Consider the following 24,083-nt stretch of genomic DNA (forward strand, 5'->3'; position numbering starts at 1 on the left):
AATATACACAATGATGTCTACAAGAATTATTTTCGCTTCTTGAAAGGTTGAACAAAAAGAAGATAATTGAAAAGCACTGACTAATGTTTTGTTTTGGGCAATATATCCTTTCATATGATCTAGTCAGATCATCCTACCCGATTACTATCTGATCAAATAACTTATCCAGATTAAAGAAAAAATAAAAGTAATTTATAAATTTGTTGCGTCCGAAACACGCTTTTCTAAATGTACCTCCATCAGGAACGATCATACCTAAAAAGAATTAAAGCAAAGGATATTAGTACCTACATTTGAAAAGATAGAACAGGCGAAGGGCTATACCTCTAAAAGGGACAAAAAAGAAATACTAGTAACCAAATCTAAAAAGGGAATGATGTTTCTAATAAATTTACAGCAAACAAATTTAACTTGTTCAGAAATGCCAGCGAAATAACTGATAGTTTTAATCAATAATCAAATATAATGCATCCTCACGAGAGAGGTACACAGGATAATAAAGCAGCAGGTCTTGTTAGCTGGTAAAGTAATCTGTTGATACCTTGATATGGTTAAAATGTTACTACTATCTTTGTAAACCAAATTAAAAAAAGTATTAACAAAATACCAATGTTAATTCAAAAAGGGGGAAGTCCATAAATCCTGACAAAATAAATCGATCGACTATATCAACCAATTAAAAGAATGGAAAACAACTATCATATTCCTGACTATAAAGCTATCCACCAAATTTGACCAATCATGAATCAGCTTTTTAAATCGATTATTTTTCCCTCGGCTTTAGAATGATCAATATGAATATACTTCAAGAAGGTTACGCCATCACAATGCGATTATCACGACGAACGCATACTTGTCAACGAAAAGACTTGGAAAAGCAGAGTTCATGTAGAAAACTTACACATATTTGACGAACGAAACTTATAAAGTTATAAAAGATATTTCATCAATTGTATAACTATGCGCTGCACTGTCCTTTTCATAATTAAAGTGCATAAAAACTAAAGTTATACGGACATATTTAATTGTTAATGACTTTAATTAGTGTATTGAGTAAAGGTTGAAACAAAAATCTTCATTATTTTAATAGATTCCCGTAAATAGATATTTCACGTAATAATCGGCGTCATAGTATCCGCCTCATGAGTATACAGTTTGAGTTCATTCAAAATTAATAGCACTAGCATTGACATATGAGAACACAAATGACTCAACTATCTTTGGTTTCAGTTTCGGTTTCTTTTCAGCTTATGATGCAGAAGACAAAATAAACGGGATAAAAAAGTATAAAGAAGTTAGGAAAGTAAGTTCCTGCTACATTAATAGCATCTGTTTTGTTGATCATGACAAATAAAATTTGGTTATATTCATGATAAACATGAAGAGGTGATGTAAGTCATAGTATGAAGTAGACATAATTCTACCCCTGGTATTGGTGCCACTCATCAGTGTCCCATGTCGGCATCAAACGCACGTCTGATATACCAAATCACAAGCTTGATGTATTTGATTAGGTTATACAACCTCTGGTTCTATTTCACTACCGGTCAGCATTTATTTTATGTGGGTTTCACCAGCTCAGCAGTCAACACTTTCCTATCGACAAGAAATATCATTGATTCAGTTATTTTCTGTAAATTTACTGTTTATGAAAAGATAAATTATTAGAAACACTAAAGCGTTTCTACCAATAGACATAAATGCCTTCGACAGATTTGACAGAACTTTCATATGTTTCGTTTTCAATGTTCTTCATCCTTGTATTTCATTCATCCTTCCAAATGTTTTGAGGCGAGCGCTTTTGAAGGATGTCATGTAGACGAAACGCTCGTTCGCTCATTTGGCGTTCTAAATTATAAACTTAGTATATTTGATAAATCTTTACACTTTGTTTACATCAACATCTTGAAAACTTGATAGCATTATTCCAAAAGATTGCTAATCTGCTACTGTGGAGAGGCCATTTCGTCCTGATATACCAAGTTTATAATTAATACGTCGAACGGACGTTTCATCTATAAAACATTCTTCAATAGCTCATTTGAGCTATAAACATTTCATGACAATGCAAGCAGTGAACATGTGATATCACTAAAAGATTATATCTTATCCCTCACAATTCACCATCAGTGTTCGGTTGGGTTCCTGGTTGAATCTTCAGTTGTCTGTGTAGTTTTGGGGACTGTTGTTTTTTGTTTTTTTTCTTTTTGTCATAATGTTGTTTCCCTTCAACACATAGTATTCTGTTTTTTATATATAACTTTGTTTTTTTTTTACCTTTAAAAGACAATTCAGAATTCGGCACTGTAATTTTTCTTATCTACTATCAAGATAAACATACCACAATTGTTACCAAAAGGATATTGTTACTGGAAAATTCAGAAAGCGTTTTTGGTTTGTATAAGCTGACATTTTATCACTGTCATTGTTAAACGTACATATTAAAAAGTACTAAACACATTCTAGTTGTCTCGACGGTGAAGAAAGTTGCAGAATGCGAGACATTGGGATAACAAACTCATGTTCATAGTTCAAAGACTGCTTGGAAAAAATGTTTATTTTTTTGTCATGTGAACTTCTCACTTATTATGAGTAATAGGATAAATATATTTGGCAAATTGGTTCATTGGAAGGCTTACATGTCCGTCAGACAAATTTCACCTGACCTTGATCTCATTTCACGGATCAGTGATCAAAATTAAAGTTACGTGATGAGGCCAATTTCTCAGATAATGTAAGAAGTAGGTCAACTATATTTGATGTATTCGAATGATTGGAATGTGTACATGTCAGTCTGGCAGGTCTCATCTAACCTTGACCTCATTTCACGGTTCATTGGTCAGTGATAAGTTTTTGTGTTTTGATCTGTTTTTCTAATACTTAAAGCTAAAGGTCAACTCTTTCTGGTGTATGGAATGATTGTAGGGTGTAAATGTCTGTCTGGCTTGGTTTATCTTACCTTTACCTCATTTGTTTTGATCATTGGTTATGTTTATGTGATACTTGTAGTAAAACTTTATCTTAAGGACTATCAACATAAAATCAACCATGGTTAATAAAGAAGTCACACAATAAGGAAATGGTATAAGCAATACAATATATGAAAATTGCTAATATGAAGAAAATCATTAAGTTACCTAATATGGAAGTCATTGTGATGATTTTCGACTTATTTTAGTGGTTTGGATATTATTTTTATAATACGAAAATAACACTTAATTAATAATTTTGGTTCAAACTTAAGCGGGAACGTTGAAATAAAAAAAAAATGAAAGTAAAGTTTGTATAGACACATGAAAACGATGAGCCTGGTGACCAAAAAGGACCCGATAGAATAGCCAAATTCTTTTAAGGAGACCTTTGGAAAATTGTAGTTCCAACCGTAGTTTCTAAATGATTGTTAGATTTGTAAACCGAGAAAAAATATGTTATAAATCATGTTATAAAAGATATATAACAGTACAACAAAAAAATGTAAGCAATAAAAAAATCTATAATAATTCCAATATGACTTCAAACTCCAATTTACCAAACCTGTAATAGATCAGAAGCAGAACAATTAGTACTTCAAAATATAAAAAAGCGCTTTGTTTGATTGAACCATCAATTTACATCGTATATGAGTTATTGCCCTTAAATGATTGTTTTTTGCTTATCTAAGCATTTCTGGCTGTAGTCATGAACACTATAATAATAGAAAGACTGAAACCCAAAACAGCATAACATTACAAGTTACCAAAAAAATAAAATAACAAAAGTACCGAACTCCAAGGAAAATTCAATTCGGAAAAAGCCTTATCACATGGCAAATTCAAAAATTCAAACACATCAAACGAATGGAAAACAACTGTCATATTCCTGACTTGGTACAGGCATTTCCTTATGTAGAAAATGGTGGATTAAACCTGGTTTTATAGCTAGCTAAACCTTTCACTTATATGACAGTCGCCTAAAATTCCATTATATTGATAAAAATGTGTGATCAAAACAAACAGACATAATAGGTAAAAATGTCAAAAATAGGGGTACAGCAGTCACCATTGTGTTATAATCTTAATCACTATTAAAACAAACAAATATGTCAACAAAGAAAAAAAATGGCATATAGACAAAGCACGTAAGCAAAAATGAAAAACAAGAATACAAAAAATGACCACAGCACAATAACACAATGGCGGGATGCATAAGTACCGAGCCACACGAAAAGGATATAACCAAAAATGGACTAAACAGTAAAGGTTAATAATTTACAAAGACCAGTGAAAGAACACTATAACATGTAATTAAGATGATAAACAACTTCAGTACCTAGAATCTATGATTCAAGACCATCATGTATTATTTGTGAAGTGGATACGGAATATTTATCAACAAGGTCTTGGTATATTCCGATGAACTTTTTTTTAGAAAAAGGACGAGACGTTCTTTGACATAACCCTGGTTCATCAACCTTCTGCTCATACACTGGTGACGTTTTATAAAGTCTGAGTAGCAGCTGCAAGATCTTGAATACCGAATGAGTTGGGAAGGTATATCCCATATGCAAGTAAAGTTGGTTTATTGCTACTAAGGTGGGGGAAATTGATAGTTTCAGAATTAAAATCGTCTAGTTTGTCATAGATTCTGGTAATGAGATAACCACTTATGTCAAATTCGAGGTATAAGTCTTAAAATGAGGCGGAGGAATCAATTGTTCTGCACCAAATGCGCATTTCGACAATTTTTCACTTTTGAGTGATGCTTGAGGACACAATATTCTATAATCCAAACATAAATACATAAATAATCAACAAAACATGAAATACAAAAAAGCTATAATGAATGAAACTAGTATGACAGTAACTACCGTTACACTATGAGTTTTTTACCAATTGTAAAACATAAATCAGAAGCGATCAGTATTACAGAACCTAAAAGAAAAAAAAAACCAAAATGAATGAAACCATCAATTGACTCCTTATATCATTAATTTGAGTCAAATGACCATTATTGACAAGTTTTTGCCTTTTGTCTTAAAGTGATTTATTGACAAAAATAGATATGATCATAAAGCTCGCTACCACTTCATTTTAACTCTTGCAGATAAATTGTCTAATTGACAACCATACCAAATATCCTCGTTTTTGTTTGAGACATAAAAGTTAGTGAAACGAATGTGTCTGTCAATCGACTACTTATTGGAACTTTTGCCTTTTCATAATGATTTTTCTGAACTTAAATATGAAACGAGTGTTTCGTAATTATAATGTCAAGGAAATTATTGAACCAATGCATGCATATATACTAAACTAAGCACTTTTTTTAACATTCTTTATGAATCTATAACGAATTTGATTCCGAAATCAACCGGATCTTAGTATTCGAGCAACACAGAATCATGGAGCACGTGAAAAATAATTGAATTGATAGAGCTATGTAAATATATCTTTTTTATATTTTTCATGTGTTCCAATTTGTTGATTACACTTTTTCATAATAGTTATCAAATGATTTGGTGTGATTAATTTGTTTTGTAAGAATCAATTATTGATATTTACCTATCAGTGCCCGTTTGTTTACATTCTTTCTTCTCGGTTTTTCCCTCACACATGCGCTATGTGATGGCCGAAATTCTAACGAGAGGTCTCGTAGTTAAGGTCAATGCATACGGAAAATATCGGTGAATTAAGGTACGGAAAGACTATAATTCAATAGCAGTAGATTTTGATAAGAAATAGGAGTCTTTTACAAGAAAGTCCACTCCGTCTGTTTTATAGTAAAACTTAGCTATTCAAGTATATAAAACATATTCAACTTTTAATAAAACTTGAAGTATCATATGACTTGAAAAAGACTATATTCTTCAATTCATAAACACGCAAATTGAAATTGTTTCAGTTTTAATAGATATTGTAATGACTACTTAACGATAGTTCATTTGATTTTGGGATAGGCAAATGTTTGCGTTATTTCAAAAATATTTTGTTCATTTTAATTGTTGCTGAAATTATATGATCCTGTACTGAATACAATGGTTTAATAGCTTTCATTTCCCATCAAATAAGATTACAGAAAGAATAAAGGAAAAATGTATCCGCTATTTTATTATATACTATCGTAGTATGCATGCGCTGTAACAAAATAAATTGCTCGCTAGTTATTTTAATTTGTCATAAGTCATTTCAAATATCCCTAGGCTATAGAATATTATGGATAGAAATTGCGGTTTCCATGTACATGTGTTATATTTTATTTCTCTGTAATTTATAACTATCAAACAGCAGTTATTCCAAAAAAGGAGTGTCGCTCGCCCTCGTAAAAAAAAAATCAGAATACTCTGTGAATCTTCATGTCCAGACGAGGAAGATACTTACAGTTGAAGACGCATATTAATGAATGATTGGGTGACTCTCACTTCCCGACAGGAAATCTCAACTTATGATGGGGAAACAAAACATATTCACCAATTTGTAGATCTGAATCTTTACTGAAATCATGGAGAAGTTGTACACATTTATGTTTCTTGGATTACTTCTGTATTGTTTAACACCTGTTATGGTAAGTTTCTTGTTATACTAATTTACAATGAGAGATGTATCTTACATAGACAAGTGGACGAGGACGTGCACACAACTACATGCCAACTTACGGCATTCAACAATCAGTAAAAATCAAACCATATAGTAAGTTAAAACAACTTAAATAATTGTAAAGCTGTAACATATTTAGAAAAATTTAAAAAAAATGTTGATGATAATGCATAGTGTGTATTGTTATTCTTTTTTCAACTTAAAACACAAGCTGATTTGCATAATATTCTATTTACATGTCATCATATATACATTATGTTACATGTCACAACCTTGGATTAGGCGACGACAAATGTACACATTCATCAAGTGATATTTTGTTTTTGTCTGATTTTAATTCAGACCGATGAATTATCATACTAGTATGTATGTATTTATCAGATATTTGTTACGAAATATTGGGTTTTGCATATGCAATAACCGCAGATTTGTCATAGACATATTCCTGTCTCGGGCAAATAACCGGTTATTGTGCCCTTTAATGACACAATAACCGTTCGTAACAGACGTGACGGACGGGAAACGTCGCTGAAAATGGCAGCGGAATTTGTTAAAGAAATGAAAAACAATAATACTAAGGCTTCGTAATAATGTATGGAGGACAAACAATGTATGATCTTGCCAGACGGAATAATACAATTCATTCTCCTTTTTTAAGCATTTGTACAATATGTGATAAATATATTATAGCATGTCCTTTTCAATATTGGCTCTGGTATTATCCCTCGACACATAAGATCATTTGGCCAGTGTATTTGACTAATATGGGAGTCAAGTGATGATACGAGGCCGATATGGAAAAATCCATGTTTTAATCTTTAAATGATGATATATATAGTTATTAAAACTAGATGATAATTACGATGAATTATTTAATGAAACTATGAAAGTTCCATGACTCGTTGTACAACTTACACACAGCTAGCTTACACGAGGTTTCAAAAGATTTAAATATATATATATATATATAGGTTTGAACGTTGTTTTCAATTTAGACTTGTATATGTATATATATATATATATACATACATACATATTATACATGTCATATCTGATTAGAATCAGGACAGATATGGAAAAGGACATGTTATTATCTATTAAAAAATGTAAAGAAGATAATTATTACGATGAAGTAATGTAACAAAATAATTTAAGTTACGTGACTTGATGAACAATTTACACACTACTATCTTATACGAAGTTCCAATATATATACGTCATATCGGATTAGAATCATTAATTGTTTTCATAACAACTTTAGGGATTCCGCAGATATTACTTTCTGTGCAAATAAACTTTTTTTTTAGTTGTTCCTGTCCATGATCCGCTATGATTTGTTTAAGTCTATAATACTTATTATATTTGATACAAATTAGCCTATATAATAATTATTTGGATTAGAACTAAACTTCTATAATAACTATGACTGGGTTTTATTCATTATCTGCCTCTGTAATACTGATGTTCTTTTCATTTAATACATCATTAAGGCGTTTCGATTTCTGTAGTTAAATGTGCTTCTTTTTATTTTTCTCTAAGGTTCTTATGGGTCTTTGGTGAAAGATTCTATAAATCAATAAACATTTTTATTTCATATGAATGTTTGCATTAAGTTTCTCTAATTCCTTATGATTGATACATATCATGATCAGCTTCATCGAAAACATTTACTCAAACGAAGTATGCGGCACACTAATATTTTAGTTTTATTTCAACAAGTTTTGAGTTTCACAAATGTAGTGTCAACAATATCTTACCCTGAAAATAAATATAATACATCTTGTGCAATATAAATAAAGAATTGTTCATCAGAAACGGGCAACTAGTGCATATATTTAAATGTCTTCAGATAAGTTGCATAGATAATATACAAGAATTAATCAATAAATTCTACCAGCTCTGTTACGGAATAAAAATATGGTAAATGTCAATTTAGTTTCATTATACAATTACAAAATTTTTTTTTATTAAAATAAAATGCAATACCTATAATTCATAGTGTACGATTGATAAGGGCGTACACATTTTAGATTTGATGATGAAGTTTTGTACAAAAGTGAATAAACTATTGTTATCTATATTTGATCCATAAAGTAAAAACAAAAAGAACTCCACAAAATATCGTGGGTGAGCTCTGGACGGGTTAGAAGATCCTGCTGTACAAGTGACACCCGATGTGTGACTCAAATTAAATATGTTAATATTCATATAAAGTGATTAGACATCATACAATAACAGTTTGGCAATTCACTCGAACCCTATCTTACCTCATTTCAATGAGTGTTAACATATCTTAGTGACCTTGTGATAAAGTATTTTATCGAAAGTAGAGAGGCTGCTTCTTTTCCTCGATATTAAAACAGATAGATAACTTCAAAATACAATCTATGACAAATGTGATGATTTTAACCTTCCAATTGTCAAGTTCCAATTTAAAACTGCTCCAACGTATGGCTTTTACATACATGTATCTCAATAAATACGTTACGCTCGTGTATGTTCACACTATATGGACTTCATTAGCAAGGGTGTGCTCCTTAAACAAAAACTGCCCCAAACAGAGATATGAGAAGAACGACTGGAATCGACACCACATAAGTGTTACGGTCACTATCTCGAATTGGGGGACCAATACGATGTGTCTGTGTCCCAACTCACAAGCGACACGTTTTTCGCGGTCTTAGATCTTTAGATACCAGCAGATGCGTCATTTTACCAGTTGTGTTCAACCTCCCGATTGTGACATTTTTAATGAGTCTGAATTCGCATGGTTTACGATACATGGTATGAGATTCTTACCATTTCGACCCTGTATCGTTCCGTTTGGAGTTCATGCGATTCCCCTAGTTTTTGTATGTTACCTTGATTTGTCTCTTTCTAACAGATTTACGAGATTTTAACATAGTATGCTACTATCGCTTTAATCTAACCCTAAGACATCATAAAATTTGTAAGTTCCTAATGTCGTAACTACAATCCAGTCCCCTTTTCCCGAATATGACCTAACGAATTAGACTTACTACCGGGTTTGTACTAACATGAGCAACACGACGGGTGCCACATGTGGAGCAGGATCTGCTTACCATTCCGGAGCACCTGAGATCACCCCCAGTTTTTGGTGGGGTTCGTGTTGCTTCGTCTTTAGTTTTCTATATTGTGTTTTGTGTACTATTGTTTGTCTGTTTGTCTTTTTCTTTTTTAGTCATGGCGTTGTCAGTTTATTTTCGACATATGAGTATGAATGTCTCTTTGGTATCTTTTGCCCCTCTTTTGTAAACATTTGGTTATGTTAATTTTCTACACCTGAAACTAGACCGAGTGTGATATTTTGAAATTGGAACTCGTTCGCATGGCAAATTATGATCAAGACTAGTACCGGACATTGAAAAAATAAAAAAACATTAATAACAACACTTAAACTAAAGAAAGAAAAATTTTACCCTTTGAAACAAAACTAGGGGATCTCGGATTGATTATGTTAGTACAAAATTGGTGATAAGTCTTAGTTAGTGATGTCACATTTGAGGAAAAGAGGACGGACATGTGGTTAAGACAATTGAAACATATACGTCGTCATCTTTGATACAGACATTACATAGCGGTCAACCAACTCGTATCGGAGTCCATAGACTGTTTTCCAGGCGCAGCTGGAATGTTGCTAAATATAAATCAACTGGAAAGCTGAAATCACCTCTATTGTCGTAAAGTTTTGCTCTTAAGCGACCCTCATTGTCAATTTATATATGTTGGTCAAGTTATGAGGCAGACTTAAATGTTTCTGTTGTATCTTTTATTTCAAGTGCGATGGAATTGTATTTTTATTAAGAATGCCGTTGTTTGTTGAAACTACGTCCTCCAAACGTAACACAGATATTGAAAATCGAGAAATTAAGCATCTTGATAATTTCAGTTTCAGAGAAACTTTTGCTTGAAACAGAGTTTGTTTTACAAAGTATTACTTATCCATCCCTAAAACAATGTTTTTGTATCTACCTTCGACAAAAATTGATGAAACAAAGAAGGACCAATTTTTTTTCATGTCTTTAAGTTCGGAATAAGGAACTACTTGTGTAAAGGGTAGGAAAGTCAAATGTGTATATAGTTTCACAATAACTTAATAACATAACATTAGAAAAAAAATCATATACAAAGATAATATATATATATTCGACATCAATAGTTTGACAGAATTATCTATTATTTTGTCAAGAGTGAAGCATTAACATACAGTATAGATTGAAAGACAAAAACTTTGAATTGCATTCAGATAAGGTATATTTGTCATTATAGTTTCCCATTCTTGTTTTTAACTCTGAGGTCCTAAAATGAGACAAATCAATTCATAGGCTGATATACTAATATAAAAAAAATGTAGTAATCTCTTATCACATGACCCTATCTTTGATCAAATGAATCCTCCTGGGGATAGGAATAAAATTACAAATATTATTCCTTTCCCTCATAGTGTATGCGTAAAGTTCTACGTGACAAACAATAACAACACGTATCAAAAATAATTTCACTTGAGTTGTTCCTCTTTCATTTTTCACACTCAAACGAATACATTTATCAGATGATCATACAATCAACTATAAAATTGAGAATGGAAACGGGGAATGTGTCAAAAAGACACTCGACAAAAGAGCAGAAAACAGCTCAAGGCCACAAATGGGTCTTCAACACAGCGAGAAAATCCCGCAACCGGAGGCGGGCTTAAGCTTGACTCTAAACAAAATGTTTACTGGTTCAGAGAAAATGGATGTCACACTAAACTCCGAAACATATAAATGAACCAAAATTAAAAAAAAACAAACAAAAACAAACAAGACTAACAAAGGCCAGAGGCTCCTGACTTGGGACTGGCGCAAAAATGTGGCGGGGTTAAACATGTTTTGTGAGATCTCAACCCTTCTCTATACCTCTAGTCAATGTAGAATAAACAAACACACAGCAACACTCACAGTAAAACTCAGTTTAAGTGAAGTCCGTTAACTATGTTAGAATAGGTAACAGAAGAAACTAAGCAAAATGACAATGATCAACATGAATTAACAAAGGACTACTAGCAGTTACTGGCATGCCAGCTCCAGACCTCTGATTAAACTGATTGAAAGATTATGTCTTCATCATATGAAAATCAAGCACAATCCCTCCCGTTAGGGGTTTAGTATAATACCATCATAAAATATACGACAAGAACATAACACGTATCATGCCAACAACTGGTTTTAGAATAGATCTGTTTATTTCCGATGCAAAGACCCTATGAGTGAATCAATATTAATTCCAAAAAAACGTCCCCTTAATGACCTGACAACAATATCGTAACTATATCCCTTCTGAATAAGCCTGTTTAAAGGTTTGGTTAGTTTGTGAGGTGAATGACGACATGTTTTGCTTTGTATAGACTATTACCATAGACGATTGGATGTGAATTACCTGAACGTATAAGATGTCTGCACGTTAATTTATATTTACGAATGGTGTCTTTGTACCGATGATAAAATATAGTAAATATTTTGACAAGTTTGTGATATCGAAATCCTACAGTTCATATGAAGTCTATCTAAATAACCATGCTTTAAAGATATTCAAACTGGTTTTGATCCAGAGAATATAAAAATGCGAGTCTTAGCTTTGAAATGGATAAAAAAAAATTAATTTTCATGCAGCAAAACCTTATCAAATATATGTCAATACAACACAATTTTATAGTGTTATTTCTGTATGTATTTATCATTTGAAACCATACAATAATCTGTCGTCATTATCTTTATTAAGTTCATTTTAATGTAATTTCCTTGGCTTAACGTCAGTTCACCATACTACAGTGAGGTCGAATTGGCAGTTGTGCTCATTATTCTTTCCATATTAATCAATGCTCTTAAACATGTAACGGTCAAATCAGAATTTGTCAATTTGTACAAAGCATTGTCGGTGATGTGGGCCAGCCAATGTTCAGGTAGTCAGTAATTTTTCCTGGTCCCATTTTCTACATTTTATTTTCATTACACCAACTCCTGAAACATATTTCAATACAGCCATCAGTCAGAACTTGGGATAAATTGAGACATAATATAACTTCATCGGTATACTTCTTGCATCGATAGGTGATTTGGGCCAATAGGCGGAGATTTTTGCAAAATTGATGCACAATTCTTTTAAAATTTCAACTCAGACGGTGCACTTATTTTTCACATACGTTTTATAAACTTTTTTTAAAATTTATAACAAATTTGATATGGAAGAAAAGTGGAATCTTCAAAGAATGATGTAGTAGATTTTTTTTATTGAAGTCTGACTTGATAATTTCCAAAAATAGGCACTGGAAATGCACTTTTTAGGAACAACAAAATATTGTGTAATAATTCTCATTTCTTTGGTATTCATTCTTCATTGGGAAAATTAAAAAAATTTCCCGTATTCATTATACCTGTACAAATATCTTATAATGTTAAATAGTAATCTAATTGAAATAAAACAAATAAATATTTTAGCGAAAATGCTCAGGTTAGAGTTTACAATAATGCAATTTTGTTTATTGTTTTTAGCAAATAATATTAAATTTTAACTTAGATTAGCCTACATCATTTATTAATATCAGATTATTTTGCCACTGAGCTTACTGAGTTTAGGTAAAATAGACCCTGGTTGCATTTCCTTTTACACATTTTATAGTTTGGGCCTTGCAAAACTAATCTCATATGATTTACAGAATATAGTTTTAAGAAGTGTAGATTATAAATTATTATTGGTATACTTTTGAGATCAAAAAAACTGTGTGTTGAGCTGTATGATAAAGTATCTGTTCAAATATGAAATACAAGAAATATTTCCTGTGGTCAATTAAGATTGGAAATATATTGGAGATGATTCCATTTAATACTTAGACCTTTCATTGTAATTGTTTGTAAATCAGGACAATTGTCAATCACACTGATATTGTATCAGTACTTTTATTTGAATCAGGAAAGAATTGAACCGATGATAAAATTAAGTAAATATTTCGACAAGTTTGTGATATCGAAATCCTACAGTCCATAAGAATCTATCTAAATAACCATGCTTTAAAGATATTCAAACTGGTTTTGATCCAGAGAATATTAAAATGCGAGTCTTAGCTTTGAAATGGATAAAAAAAAAATAATTTTCATGCAGCAAAACCTTATCAAATATATGTCAATACAACACAATTTAATAGTGTTATTTCTGTATGTATTTATCATTTGAACTTCCATACAATAATCTGTCGTCATTATCTTTATTAAGTTCATTTTAATGTAATTTCCTTGGCTTAACGTCAGTTCACCATACTACAGTGAGGTCGAATTGGCAGTTGTGCTCATTATTCTTTCCATATTAATCAATGCTCTTAAACATGTAACGGTATGATAAAGTATCTGTTCAAATATGAAATACAAGAAATATTTTCTGTGGTCAATTAAGATTGGAAATATATTGGGGATGATTCCATTTAATACTTAGACCTTTCATTGTAATAGTTTGTAAATCAGGACAATTGTCAATCACACTGATATTGTATCAGTACTTTTATTTGAATCAGGAAAGAATTGGAATAATATTATTTGAAAAAAAGTGTGGGAATCAACTTTGATATCAATACACAGCTTGTACTAAATTTTATTTATTTCCTTACACAAACACAAGATACTTATTAAACACTTTCATAATTCTTACCAAATGCTTAAATTTGATATTTATCTTTTCACATTAATACATAAATAGTATTTTTTTTAGAATATTTTGATTTACAAAGGAAATACAAGCTATATCTAAAATTAATTAGCTGTTTAAACTCTCTGTTCTTGATCTAAGGGAAAATAACATGTTAAAAATTGACAGGAGATGATTAAAATGGTGTATTAACTTTCATATAAACACATTATTAGTTTCATGATATCTGCACCATCTTCAAATCATGAGTGATGACATAGATCTAGCATGGCTCTATCAAAAAGCCAACTGTTAACACAGATCTATAAAAGTCAAATGTTTACACACAGTTATAAGAAGTCTAAAGTTTCCGTACAGTTTAAAGATGTAAAAAATATTTACGTAAATATCTTTTTGTCGAAAATTGTGTCTGCATCAGTTGTAAAAGCGTTTATAACACCCAATCATATTATGAATTTGAATTTTACGGAGTCTACATGAAGAAAAACAACCTTTATGAATTGCCTTGCGTATTGCGGGACTTTAAAACTAAACTACATATTATTTATCTTGATAAATATCAAGATCTTTTACTGGTAAAGTAAAACCTTGCAATTTAAGATAGTATTGGTATTATTATTTTAATCTTATTTCCTTTTGCATTATTACCTCTTAAGGTTAACAAACCATCTTTGCAATTCGTCCCTCTTTGTTAGGAGAAGTGTATTCGAAAATTATTTGCTATTTAAGATACGCTCAGTTCCATAGTGAACCTTTGACCAATACATATTATCCAAAGTTTTACCGATGATATATGGTTTCACCATCGTTCTTTATTTGGCCTTTTAACATTTTTTTCTAGTATGACTGCCGAGTCTTTGTAGACGAGGCGCACGTCTGGTGTACAGAATTAAAAGCCATGTATCTCTGATGACTTTTTGTCAAATCAAGAGTACTTGTTATTATTTGATTTGACCATCTTAAGCCTATCCTTGGTAAAAATTTCAAATATCATTAAAATGAATTGATTTCAAACAAAAACCAGCAATACAGTTACTTACACATTGATATACTCATTTCATAATCTATGAAAAATAGAAATGAATGTTTATTTTGAAGTTTATGTACTTTCTATTTACAGAGCTCTATAGCAAAAGGAAAATATAAAGAATCCGAGGGTAAGTGTTATTGAAGTAGGTATATAAGTGGTTCCCACAAAACTTTACAATACTTCATAGATGGGTGTAACTGGTATCTAGCATGATAATTAAATATTCTTCATTTATTCTAAATTAGTGTTTTGACAATGTACGGTGAGTGTAACTTAATAGTGTAATCATTGCACTGCAACTTTTGTTTGCAAAAGTACACTATACAAACTTATAGTTTACTGACACGTTCAGAATATATGTTAATGACTAAGCAGTTGTTAACAAACTGCACAAATATCGGGAATAAGAGGTATTTCTGATTTCATATCTCCATCAATGACTGTCGGTTCGTCTGTCATTCGCTCTGTCAAACCGAAGTAAAAAAGGTTATCTTGTGTATACATTAAAACAGAACCATTTAAACGTCACAATAAACCAAAAGACGTATATTCTATCGACGATTAGATTTAAGAAACGTTTAAGAATTTGATATGCCACTTGGATTTTTAACTGTCTACCATTATCTCTTTCTTTCCATCTCCGTTTGCTTTATGTTGATTTTTGTTGTTTTCTCTTTATGTTTTTTTTTAAGTCAATTAATCGAAATTTATGAAAGGATTTGTTTTACCCCAAGTCAGGAACTCATCAGTGTTTGTCTAATGTCATATCTATTTTGCTATATTGAGAATTGTTGATGGCAGGTCTTTTTTTCTGTTTATTAATTTATTCCCACTTTTTAAGTGTCCTTACAAACAACGTTATATTGCTGGGTCTTCCAAGTGCTCCACCAAATATATTTTCTAAATTATTAACATCAATTTTATTGGCAATCAAAGCCAGGCTTCAAAGTTATGGTGAAACTACCTATTCTAAGGTCGGCGTGAATTAGATGTGGATCCTAAAAAATCTCAAAGATCTGTTAGAGTACATACAATCTAAATTTCTTTAATCTTGCAAAAGTATTAAACATTTGACTTTTCTACTCTTTACATAGATATTCCCAATTCCAAACTAAAAGACAAATTGAAATGATTGGTTCCGACTCGTTTCATAAAAAAGAATGGCCAACGTAGATACAAGTATCTTGTCTTAGGGAGGAATAAATCGTCCTTTGTAAAAAAATCACTCTTATTCAAACAAAAATTCCTGAAACTGACATTTGAAAGATACTTGATTACTTGATTGACAGCATATTTGCTACGTTTGATGGACGTGTTTTTAACAAACAATCGCCATTCTCATGGGAACCAACTGTTCTCCTCTTCTTGTAGACTTGTTAATTTATTTATATGAGGCTTACTTCATACAGGAGTATCATAAGAAGAATGAAAAGAAGCTAGCATTTTCCTTTAACTTCACTTTCTGCTATAAAGATGATGTCTTCTCATTATAAAATTCAAATTTTGGTGAGTGTGTTGAGCGCATCTATCCCGTCGAACTTGAAATAAAGGATACAACAGATACAGTTAAGTATCCATTTCTATGTTCCAACATTCAAGAATCGCCTGCAAATGGAATTTGTATCTCCCAGTTGATACAATATTCACCAGCTTGCATTTCCGATCATCATTTTTTCATAGAGGGTTGCTGCTCACAAGAATTTTTTAAAACCAAGAGTTCCAAGTGGTGAAGTTGAAGTCATCCCTTCGAAAATTTAACTGATGCCGTCACGAGTTGATTGACCATTATGGTATATCTGTTGCACAAATGACGATGGATATGTTCAAGTTGTGGTAACCACAATCTCGTCCTCTTCTCCTCGAATGTTACCTACCTAATTGGTCCTATCACCGGTTTTGTACTTGCATGAGCAACACGACGGGTGGTGCTAGTGGAGTAGGAACTGCTTACCCTTCCGGAGCAACCGAGACAATCCCAATCTTTTGGTGGGGATCGTGTTGCTCAGTCTTTGGTTTTTTATGTTGTGTTTTGCATGCTATACTGTTAAAATTGAGAATGGAAACGGGGAATGCGTCAAAGAGACAACAACCCGACCAAAGAGCAGAAAACAGCCCAAGACCACCAATGGGTCTTGAACACAGCGAGAATCCCGCACCCGTAGGAGGGCTTCAGCTGGCCCCTAAACAATAAAGTATATTTTCAGCGAAAATGGACGTCACACTAAAATCCGAAACATATGAATAAATCAAAATTTAAAAAAACATACAAGACTAACAAAGGCCAGAGGTTCCTGACTTGGGACAGGCGCAAAAATGCGGCGGGGTTAAACTTGTTTTGTGAGATCTCAACCCTCCCACTATACCTCTAGCCAATGTGGAATAAACAAACACACAGCAATGCGCACAGTAAAATTCAGTTTAAAAGAAATCCGAGTCATATATTAGAATAGGTGACAGAAGAAACTAAGCAAAATGACAATAATCAACATAAATTAACAAAGGACTACTAACAGTTACTGACATACCAGCTCCAGACCTCAATTAAACTGAATGGAAAATTATGTATTCATCATATGAAAATCAAGCACAATCCTTACCGTTAGGGTTTATTATTATACCATCATCAGATATACGATATAAAAACATAACCCGTTTCATGCCAACAACTGGTTTTAGAATAAATGTGTTTATTTCCGATGCAAAGTCCCTATGTTGTTTGTCTTTTGTCTTTTTTTGTTTTTTGCCATGGCGTTGTTAGTTTATTTTCGACTTATGAATTTGCCCTTTGGTATCTTTCGCCTCTCTTTTACAGACTTGCGTATTGCATATTGTAAAGACACTTGTCATTTGTTAAAGTCAGAATCTTTCCCTCTATATTTCTTTTGTAATATGTTCCAATCGTCGTAACCACAATTCCGTCTTCCTTTTTCCCGAATGTGACTAACCGAATTAGAGTTATCACCTGGTTTGTACTTACATGAGCAACACGACGGGTGTCACGTGTAGAGCAGGAACTACTTTCCCTTCCGGAGCACCTGAGATCAACCCCTGGTTTATGTTGGGGTTCGTGTTGCTCAGTCTTTAGTTTTCTATGTTGTGTTTTGTATACTGTTGTTTGTCTTTTGTTTTTATTTCCTTTTTTTTGCCATGGAGTTGTCAGTTTTTTTTTCGACTTGTGAGTTTGAATGTCCCTTTGTTGTCTTTCTCCTCTCTTTTTCTAACAGTATATTTGAACTGTCAAGTGGTAGTTTGTATAAGTTTTGAATCCTTGGAGACGAGCACAAATATCATAGGTATGCATATAAACAAATGATACAGGATTTTGGATTTCTTGAAATTTTCCACAAATCACAGAATGTTAAATTGTCATTATGAATGAAATTTTTCATACAGAGTGCATGGTTCGTCCGGCTAGCTTCTGTTATAGTTTTTATCTTTTTATAATCCAGGGTGTTATAAAGTGTTCAAAGTATGTGCATACAGTCTAAATATTAGTTTTCTGAAAAATTTACTATGAATGACAGAATATTAAACTTTGTCATTTTCTTTGTTTAAATTATGAGCGGTGGGTAAATTGATCCTCCATATATTTTAAGCTATAACCGTATATTTTATTAATTATTTCTATATAGACAAATTGTGTGTATATTATCAACTTTTTGATTTTCATTATTTTTTTTCAAAAAGACGGTGTTAATCTAGTAATTTTTTCTGTTGTCATGTGAAAAAATGCAGTAGTTTAGCTTTGCATTATACAATGAAGTATAATGCATTTATGATGACTATTTATTGGATAATTAGAATTTTTAGTTGTTTCATACCAGTTCAACATTCACCAAAATAAATAATTCGTGTTAATTGGGTGGCACTTATCAAATGTATTTTTCAGACACAAGCATTTTGAGTTGTAATTCAACATCGGTGTGTACGAAAGCTAATGTTTTCAGTACAATTTTCGTTCCTATCGATATTATCGTTAGGACTGATATCTCAAAATTCAAATAAAGGAAGATAACTTGTACAGCAAAGGTACCATAAATAAGTCAGATATCTATATAAATTTCATTATAAATAAAATGACAGTCTTTTTTTATAACCATTTTATATAATCAATTATGAAGCATACAAGATCAATAAGTGCCTTTTAAATGATTCGTTTCAGCGGGTAAGAAAAAACTTATCAATGATACCAAACATACAATTAGCAAGTTAGTTAATTTAATTAGGGTTTTAGCTTTCATATATTCTTGTTTGAACGTTATTGATGAAGGTTAATCCAGTAAAGAGTTTGGATGCACGGAATATAATAAAGTTATTTTCAATTACTAGCACTGGGTCGATGCTGCTGCTGGTGGACTGTTATTTCCCGACGATATCATCAGTTCAGTAGTCAATTATTTGGTATTGACATGCTTTATAACAGATTTTTCCAAAATTCCCAGTTGATAATTAATAAGGCACCTAGGTTCTAACTCCTGAGGGTAAAGTTGTTCCTTGATGAATTTGGCTATTATTGTTGGTCTCTTTTGTTCATATAGCTTCTATCGTGTCTATGTATTTGTACACCCCTGTGGTTTAAATGTTTAAGTGTGAGCGTTCCCGATGACGTAAATACAGTAAAACGCTTGGTCGCACAAAATTTATAAAGTGCTTTATCTAAACACTAGCACTGGGTAAAAACCGCTGCGGTGAACTGTAAGTCCCCGAGTATATAATTAGGGGTTCGATACTGACTTGAAGCATAACATAACCGTTATTGTAATGATTAAAAAGACTTGAAAGTTAAAAATAATTCTTACATAAATTAAATTTGGAATACAACTTTACTTTTTATTTATTTGGGTCAAATATTACCATATGGAATGGCAACATCCAATATTACAATGGAATAGGGTATAATATCTACTTCAATTACTTGAGTTACTTTATATAAAAAAGAAGATGTGGTATGATGTCAATCAAACGACTATCCGAGGACGTAGATGTAAGCATTTCTAGGTCATCGTCTTTCAACAATGAGCAAAACCAGTTACCTATGGTCTTACCTATTAGCCTTTTACTTTTTAATTTGTTACCTGTTAATGAGTGGCTTTGCTAATGTTGTAGTATATTTTTGTTCTTTGGTATGCTGACAGGTCGTCTTGAGTCTCTGCATTTAAATAAGGGTACTAATTGTTCAGACTCGGGTAGGTTTAGGCCTCTTGGTTTGGTTAAGACACATCTATTTTTGAAGACCTTACAGAGAAATCTTTATGTCTTTTTTATGGGTGGGGCCTGTGTCGTAGTGGTATAAGTAGTTGAGCTTAGAGGTTTATATTTTTAAAACGAACCAAGAAAAGGCCTTTGATTGAGTCAGTCATGATTTTTTTATTTAGTGCTTTAGAAAAAATTTGGTTTTGCAGAAAGATTTAGAAAATGAATAACAATTGTTTACACGAATGAAAGAAGTTCCGTGAAGTGTAATGGACATTTAACCCCATATTTCAGCTTTGATAAAGGAATAAAACAGGGATGTCCTTTAAGTTCTATCCTATACACAATTGATTCATAAACAGTAGGACAAGCAACATTACAAAACACGGAAATTACTGGTATGAAAAAACCATGCTCACATATTTATTCAACTATATTTTAGCATGCAGATGACACAACCTATTCGTTAGCAAAGAAGAAGTCAAGTTTTTAAGATATTCTTAAAATGTATATGGTACTTCAGGTGCAAAAATCAATGAAGAAAAATCTGAAATTTAAATTTTAGGAAATGATAATTTGTTACAAAATGACATTGAGCAATTAGGTATTAAGATATGTGAGAATGTAAAAGAAGTTTTAGGAGTTTGTGTCGAATAATCTCAAGAAAAATGCAATATTTTAAAATAGGAGAAAAATTTAACTTCATAACAATTTTTTTAAATTCACGTCATGGTATATTTGCTGTTTTATCATAATACATAATAAACACGTACAGCAATACAATGCAAGGACTGAAAACTATTCATCTCTGTTGTTTTTTAAATTATGGTACACACTAACAGTGCTGACCATTCCTTCTAAGTTATATTTACAAATTAAGAAATTATGTTTTGATTTTTTATGGAATTTCAAAACTCACCATTTGGCTTATGAACAAATATTTCAGATAAATTTAAATGGGGTTTACATTTTCCAGATATACTGCTTAAATTGTTTGCCTTTAGGTCTTAAATTTCTTAGAAGACTATTAAATTCTGATTATTATGTTGCTCCGTGGAAAAAGATTTGTACAAATGTCTTTTAAAAAATGTGGATAAGATGAATCTTGGAGAAGAAATTGTAATTCGCGATTTGAAACAATCTTCTTTTTTAAAACCTCCTTTTTCGTTCGAGAAATGTTGCAAGAACGTGCATGGAGCAAAATGAAAACCTTTGTTGCCTTTGAAGCTAATGAAAACAATAGTTTGACTCCAGAGTAAAAAGAGAAGGTAAATTATCGAATTATAAACCTTTCATTTGTGCAGGAATAATTAAAGCTAAACATTAAACATATGAAGTCCCCCTTATCGAGTTACATTTACTGTTAATTCAGACTTTTTACCTGTTCCACTCCAAACTTTGTCCAGTTTGCCCCCCCCCCCCCCCCCTTTTTTTTTTCAAAATCCTGGATACGCATCTGCTATACCACAAAGTACTCGAACATTTTATGATCTTTTAATAATACTTGTTAATGAATCTCCAGTTTCCAAACCTTACTGGATTGAAAAGTATCCTCAGATAGAACTTTCAAAGTGTTATATTTTTTTCAAATTTACATAACTTCCCGGTGAACTAAATTGTCGAGTACTTCATAGAACTTTGTTTACTAAAATTAAACTTTTGAAATACAACATGTCTGATAATTGACACTTGTCTGGTGTGTATACAATCTAGAAAATATTTTATTAACTGTGCCAATCTGTCCCACTTCACTGATTTTCTGAAAGATGTGTTAATAAATTTTTTTTCCAATGCTGATGGTACCTTATTTTATGCCCCACCTACGATAGTAGAAGGGCATTATGTTTTCTGGTCTGTGCGTCCGTTCGTTCGTTCGTCTGTCCCGCTTCAGGTTAAAGTTTTTGGTCAAGGTAGTTTTTGATAAAGTTGAAGTCCAATCAACTTGAAACTTAGTACACATGTTCTCTATGATATGATCTTTCTAATTTCAATGCCAAATTAGAGTTTTGACCCCAATTTCACGATCCACTGAACATGAAAATGAGAGTGCGAGTGGGGCATCCTAGTACTATGGACACATTCTTGTTTTTTATTGTATTGTTTGGTTACTGTTTCACTGATATATCAATATGTTATTTATTCATATTCATGTAATATGAAATTCAAATGAGACATTTTTTGTTTCAAAATATTATGATGACATTTATACTATAGATAGACCACTGCAGAGAAAGAAAAGACAGTGTGCAGGATCAGGATTTGCAAGTATAGTCAGCGGTTGCAGTAAGTTATACATGACACTTGTTCAGTATGATCTGAAAAGTGTTTATACTTTCTGACCAGTTGGTTTAAGAGATTCCAACTTGATTTTATTCAGATATTTAAAAAATGATACTTAAATATATCAATCAAATTATATGAAAATGTTTGTCATACGCTAATGAAGCAGCAAAAAAACGACTCACAATAATTCCACAATACAGAGAAGTTTTTGTACAATATTTCAAGATGTAAATCGCACTCCGTCTACGATAAAAAATGATTACGGTGAATCAACTTAAAGAGATGCTAGCAACATCTAATATGCTAAAGAAAAAAAAGCCATATAACTAAAGACAACCAATGAGGAATTTCTTGAAATGATATAGACACCTAAATTTGTTGCTGGATAAGGCTAGTTTTTTGGAGTATTTAACCCTTTCGCAGGCAAAAAAAAAAATCTTAATTTAATAATACTAGCTAGATAAACAATGATAAAAAATTACATATAGTTATTCAAAAGTGCTCGCAGTTCCTGAAAGCATGTTCGATATATTTTACCTGCTGACATGACATTTGTCTTTCTAAACTCTTATATCGGCGGTTACAATTCGGATTATATTTTATACAACAATATTATGAATAGTGCAGTAAGACAAGATCTTGTACAATGCCAAAAGTACTTGTGAGATGAATTTCAGGGCAGAAAAAAATAAAAGAAACATTTAAGTCTTTTCTCAAATTAAAAATAAAAGAAGTGATTATATTCCTTGAAATCAGACGAACAATTTAAGTAACGCCAGTTTAGTAATTACCCTTTTCAATAAATAATTTAAACCAAGGAAAGACGGAACAAACAAGTCCTAACTAATAAGCTTATGAACGACCATTGTAAAAATTTAACATCCACAATAAACCCCTATATGATGATCAACTTTAGTAAACATTTTTACGAGTTTATATCCCTGTGGTAATAGTTTTTAGAAATAAATAAAATCTAAGATGTCAGTGCAAGCCATGGAAATGAGAAATGTTCACACCATAAGACACCGAGAGCCGAGAGCTTAGAATTTTTGAATATGAACGCATTGCTAAATAAAATAGACTTGGAACGAATTGATCAAGTTACTAGGACGAATTCGTTTGTACAAATCGGAGTTCGAACGAATCATCCAAATACCTGATATATTACCCAAAAGAATTGTAACGACGAAAATCTGATAAGATTATAAAGTTGTGTAGTTTACATAGTATAAAAATTAACCCTCAAAGGAACGTAACTTATCCTAGACAAGAATGTTTAACACTCCAAAAATAGCAATTATATTTTTTTTGAC

The 24,083-nt window shown here is 31.8% G+C and overlaps 1 protein-coding gene across 3 annotated transcripts in view; it reads left to right on the forward strand.

Moving 5' to 3' along the window:
* The first annotated feature begins 6,207 nt into the window (after positions 1-6,207).
* Positions 6,208-24,083, forward strand: part of LOC127711501 (adhesion G protein-coupled receptor F5-like) — an 88,867-nt gene continuing 70,991 nt past the window's right edge. For 2 of the 3 annotated variants that reach the window (XM_052217577.1, XM_052217595.1), the window contains exons 1-3: positions 6,209-6,537; positions 15,385-15,421; positions 22,702-22,770. In XM_052217577.1, coding sequence (XP_052073537.1) covers positions 6,475-6,537; positions 15,385-15,421; positions 22,702-22,770 — 169 coding nt within the window. In that variant the 5' untranslated portion in view covers positions 6,209-6,474. Of the gene's footprint in view, positions 6,538-15,384; positions 15,422-22,701; positions 22,771-24,083 lie in introns of all 3 variants that reach the window. The other variant, XM_052217586.1, reaches the window with a different exon arrangement.

The sequence above is a fragment of the Mytilus californianus genome, unplaced genomic scaffold (genome assembly GCF_021869535.1).
Source record: "Mytilus californianus isolate M0D057914Y unplaced genomic scaffold, xbMytCali1.0.p SCAF_1, whole genome shotgun sequence".
In the NCBI taxonomy this organism is placed as follows: Eukaryota; Metazoa; Mollusca; class Bivalvia; order Mytilida; family Mytilidae; genus Mytilus; species Mytilus californianus.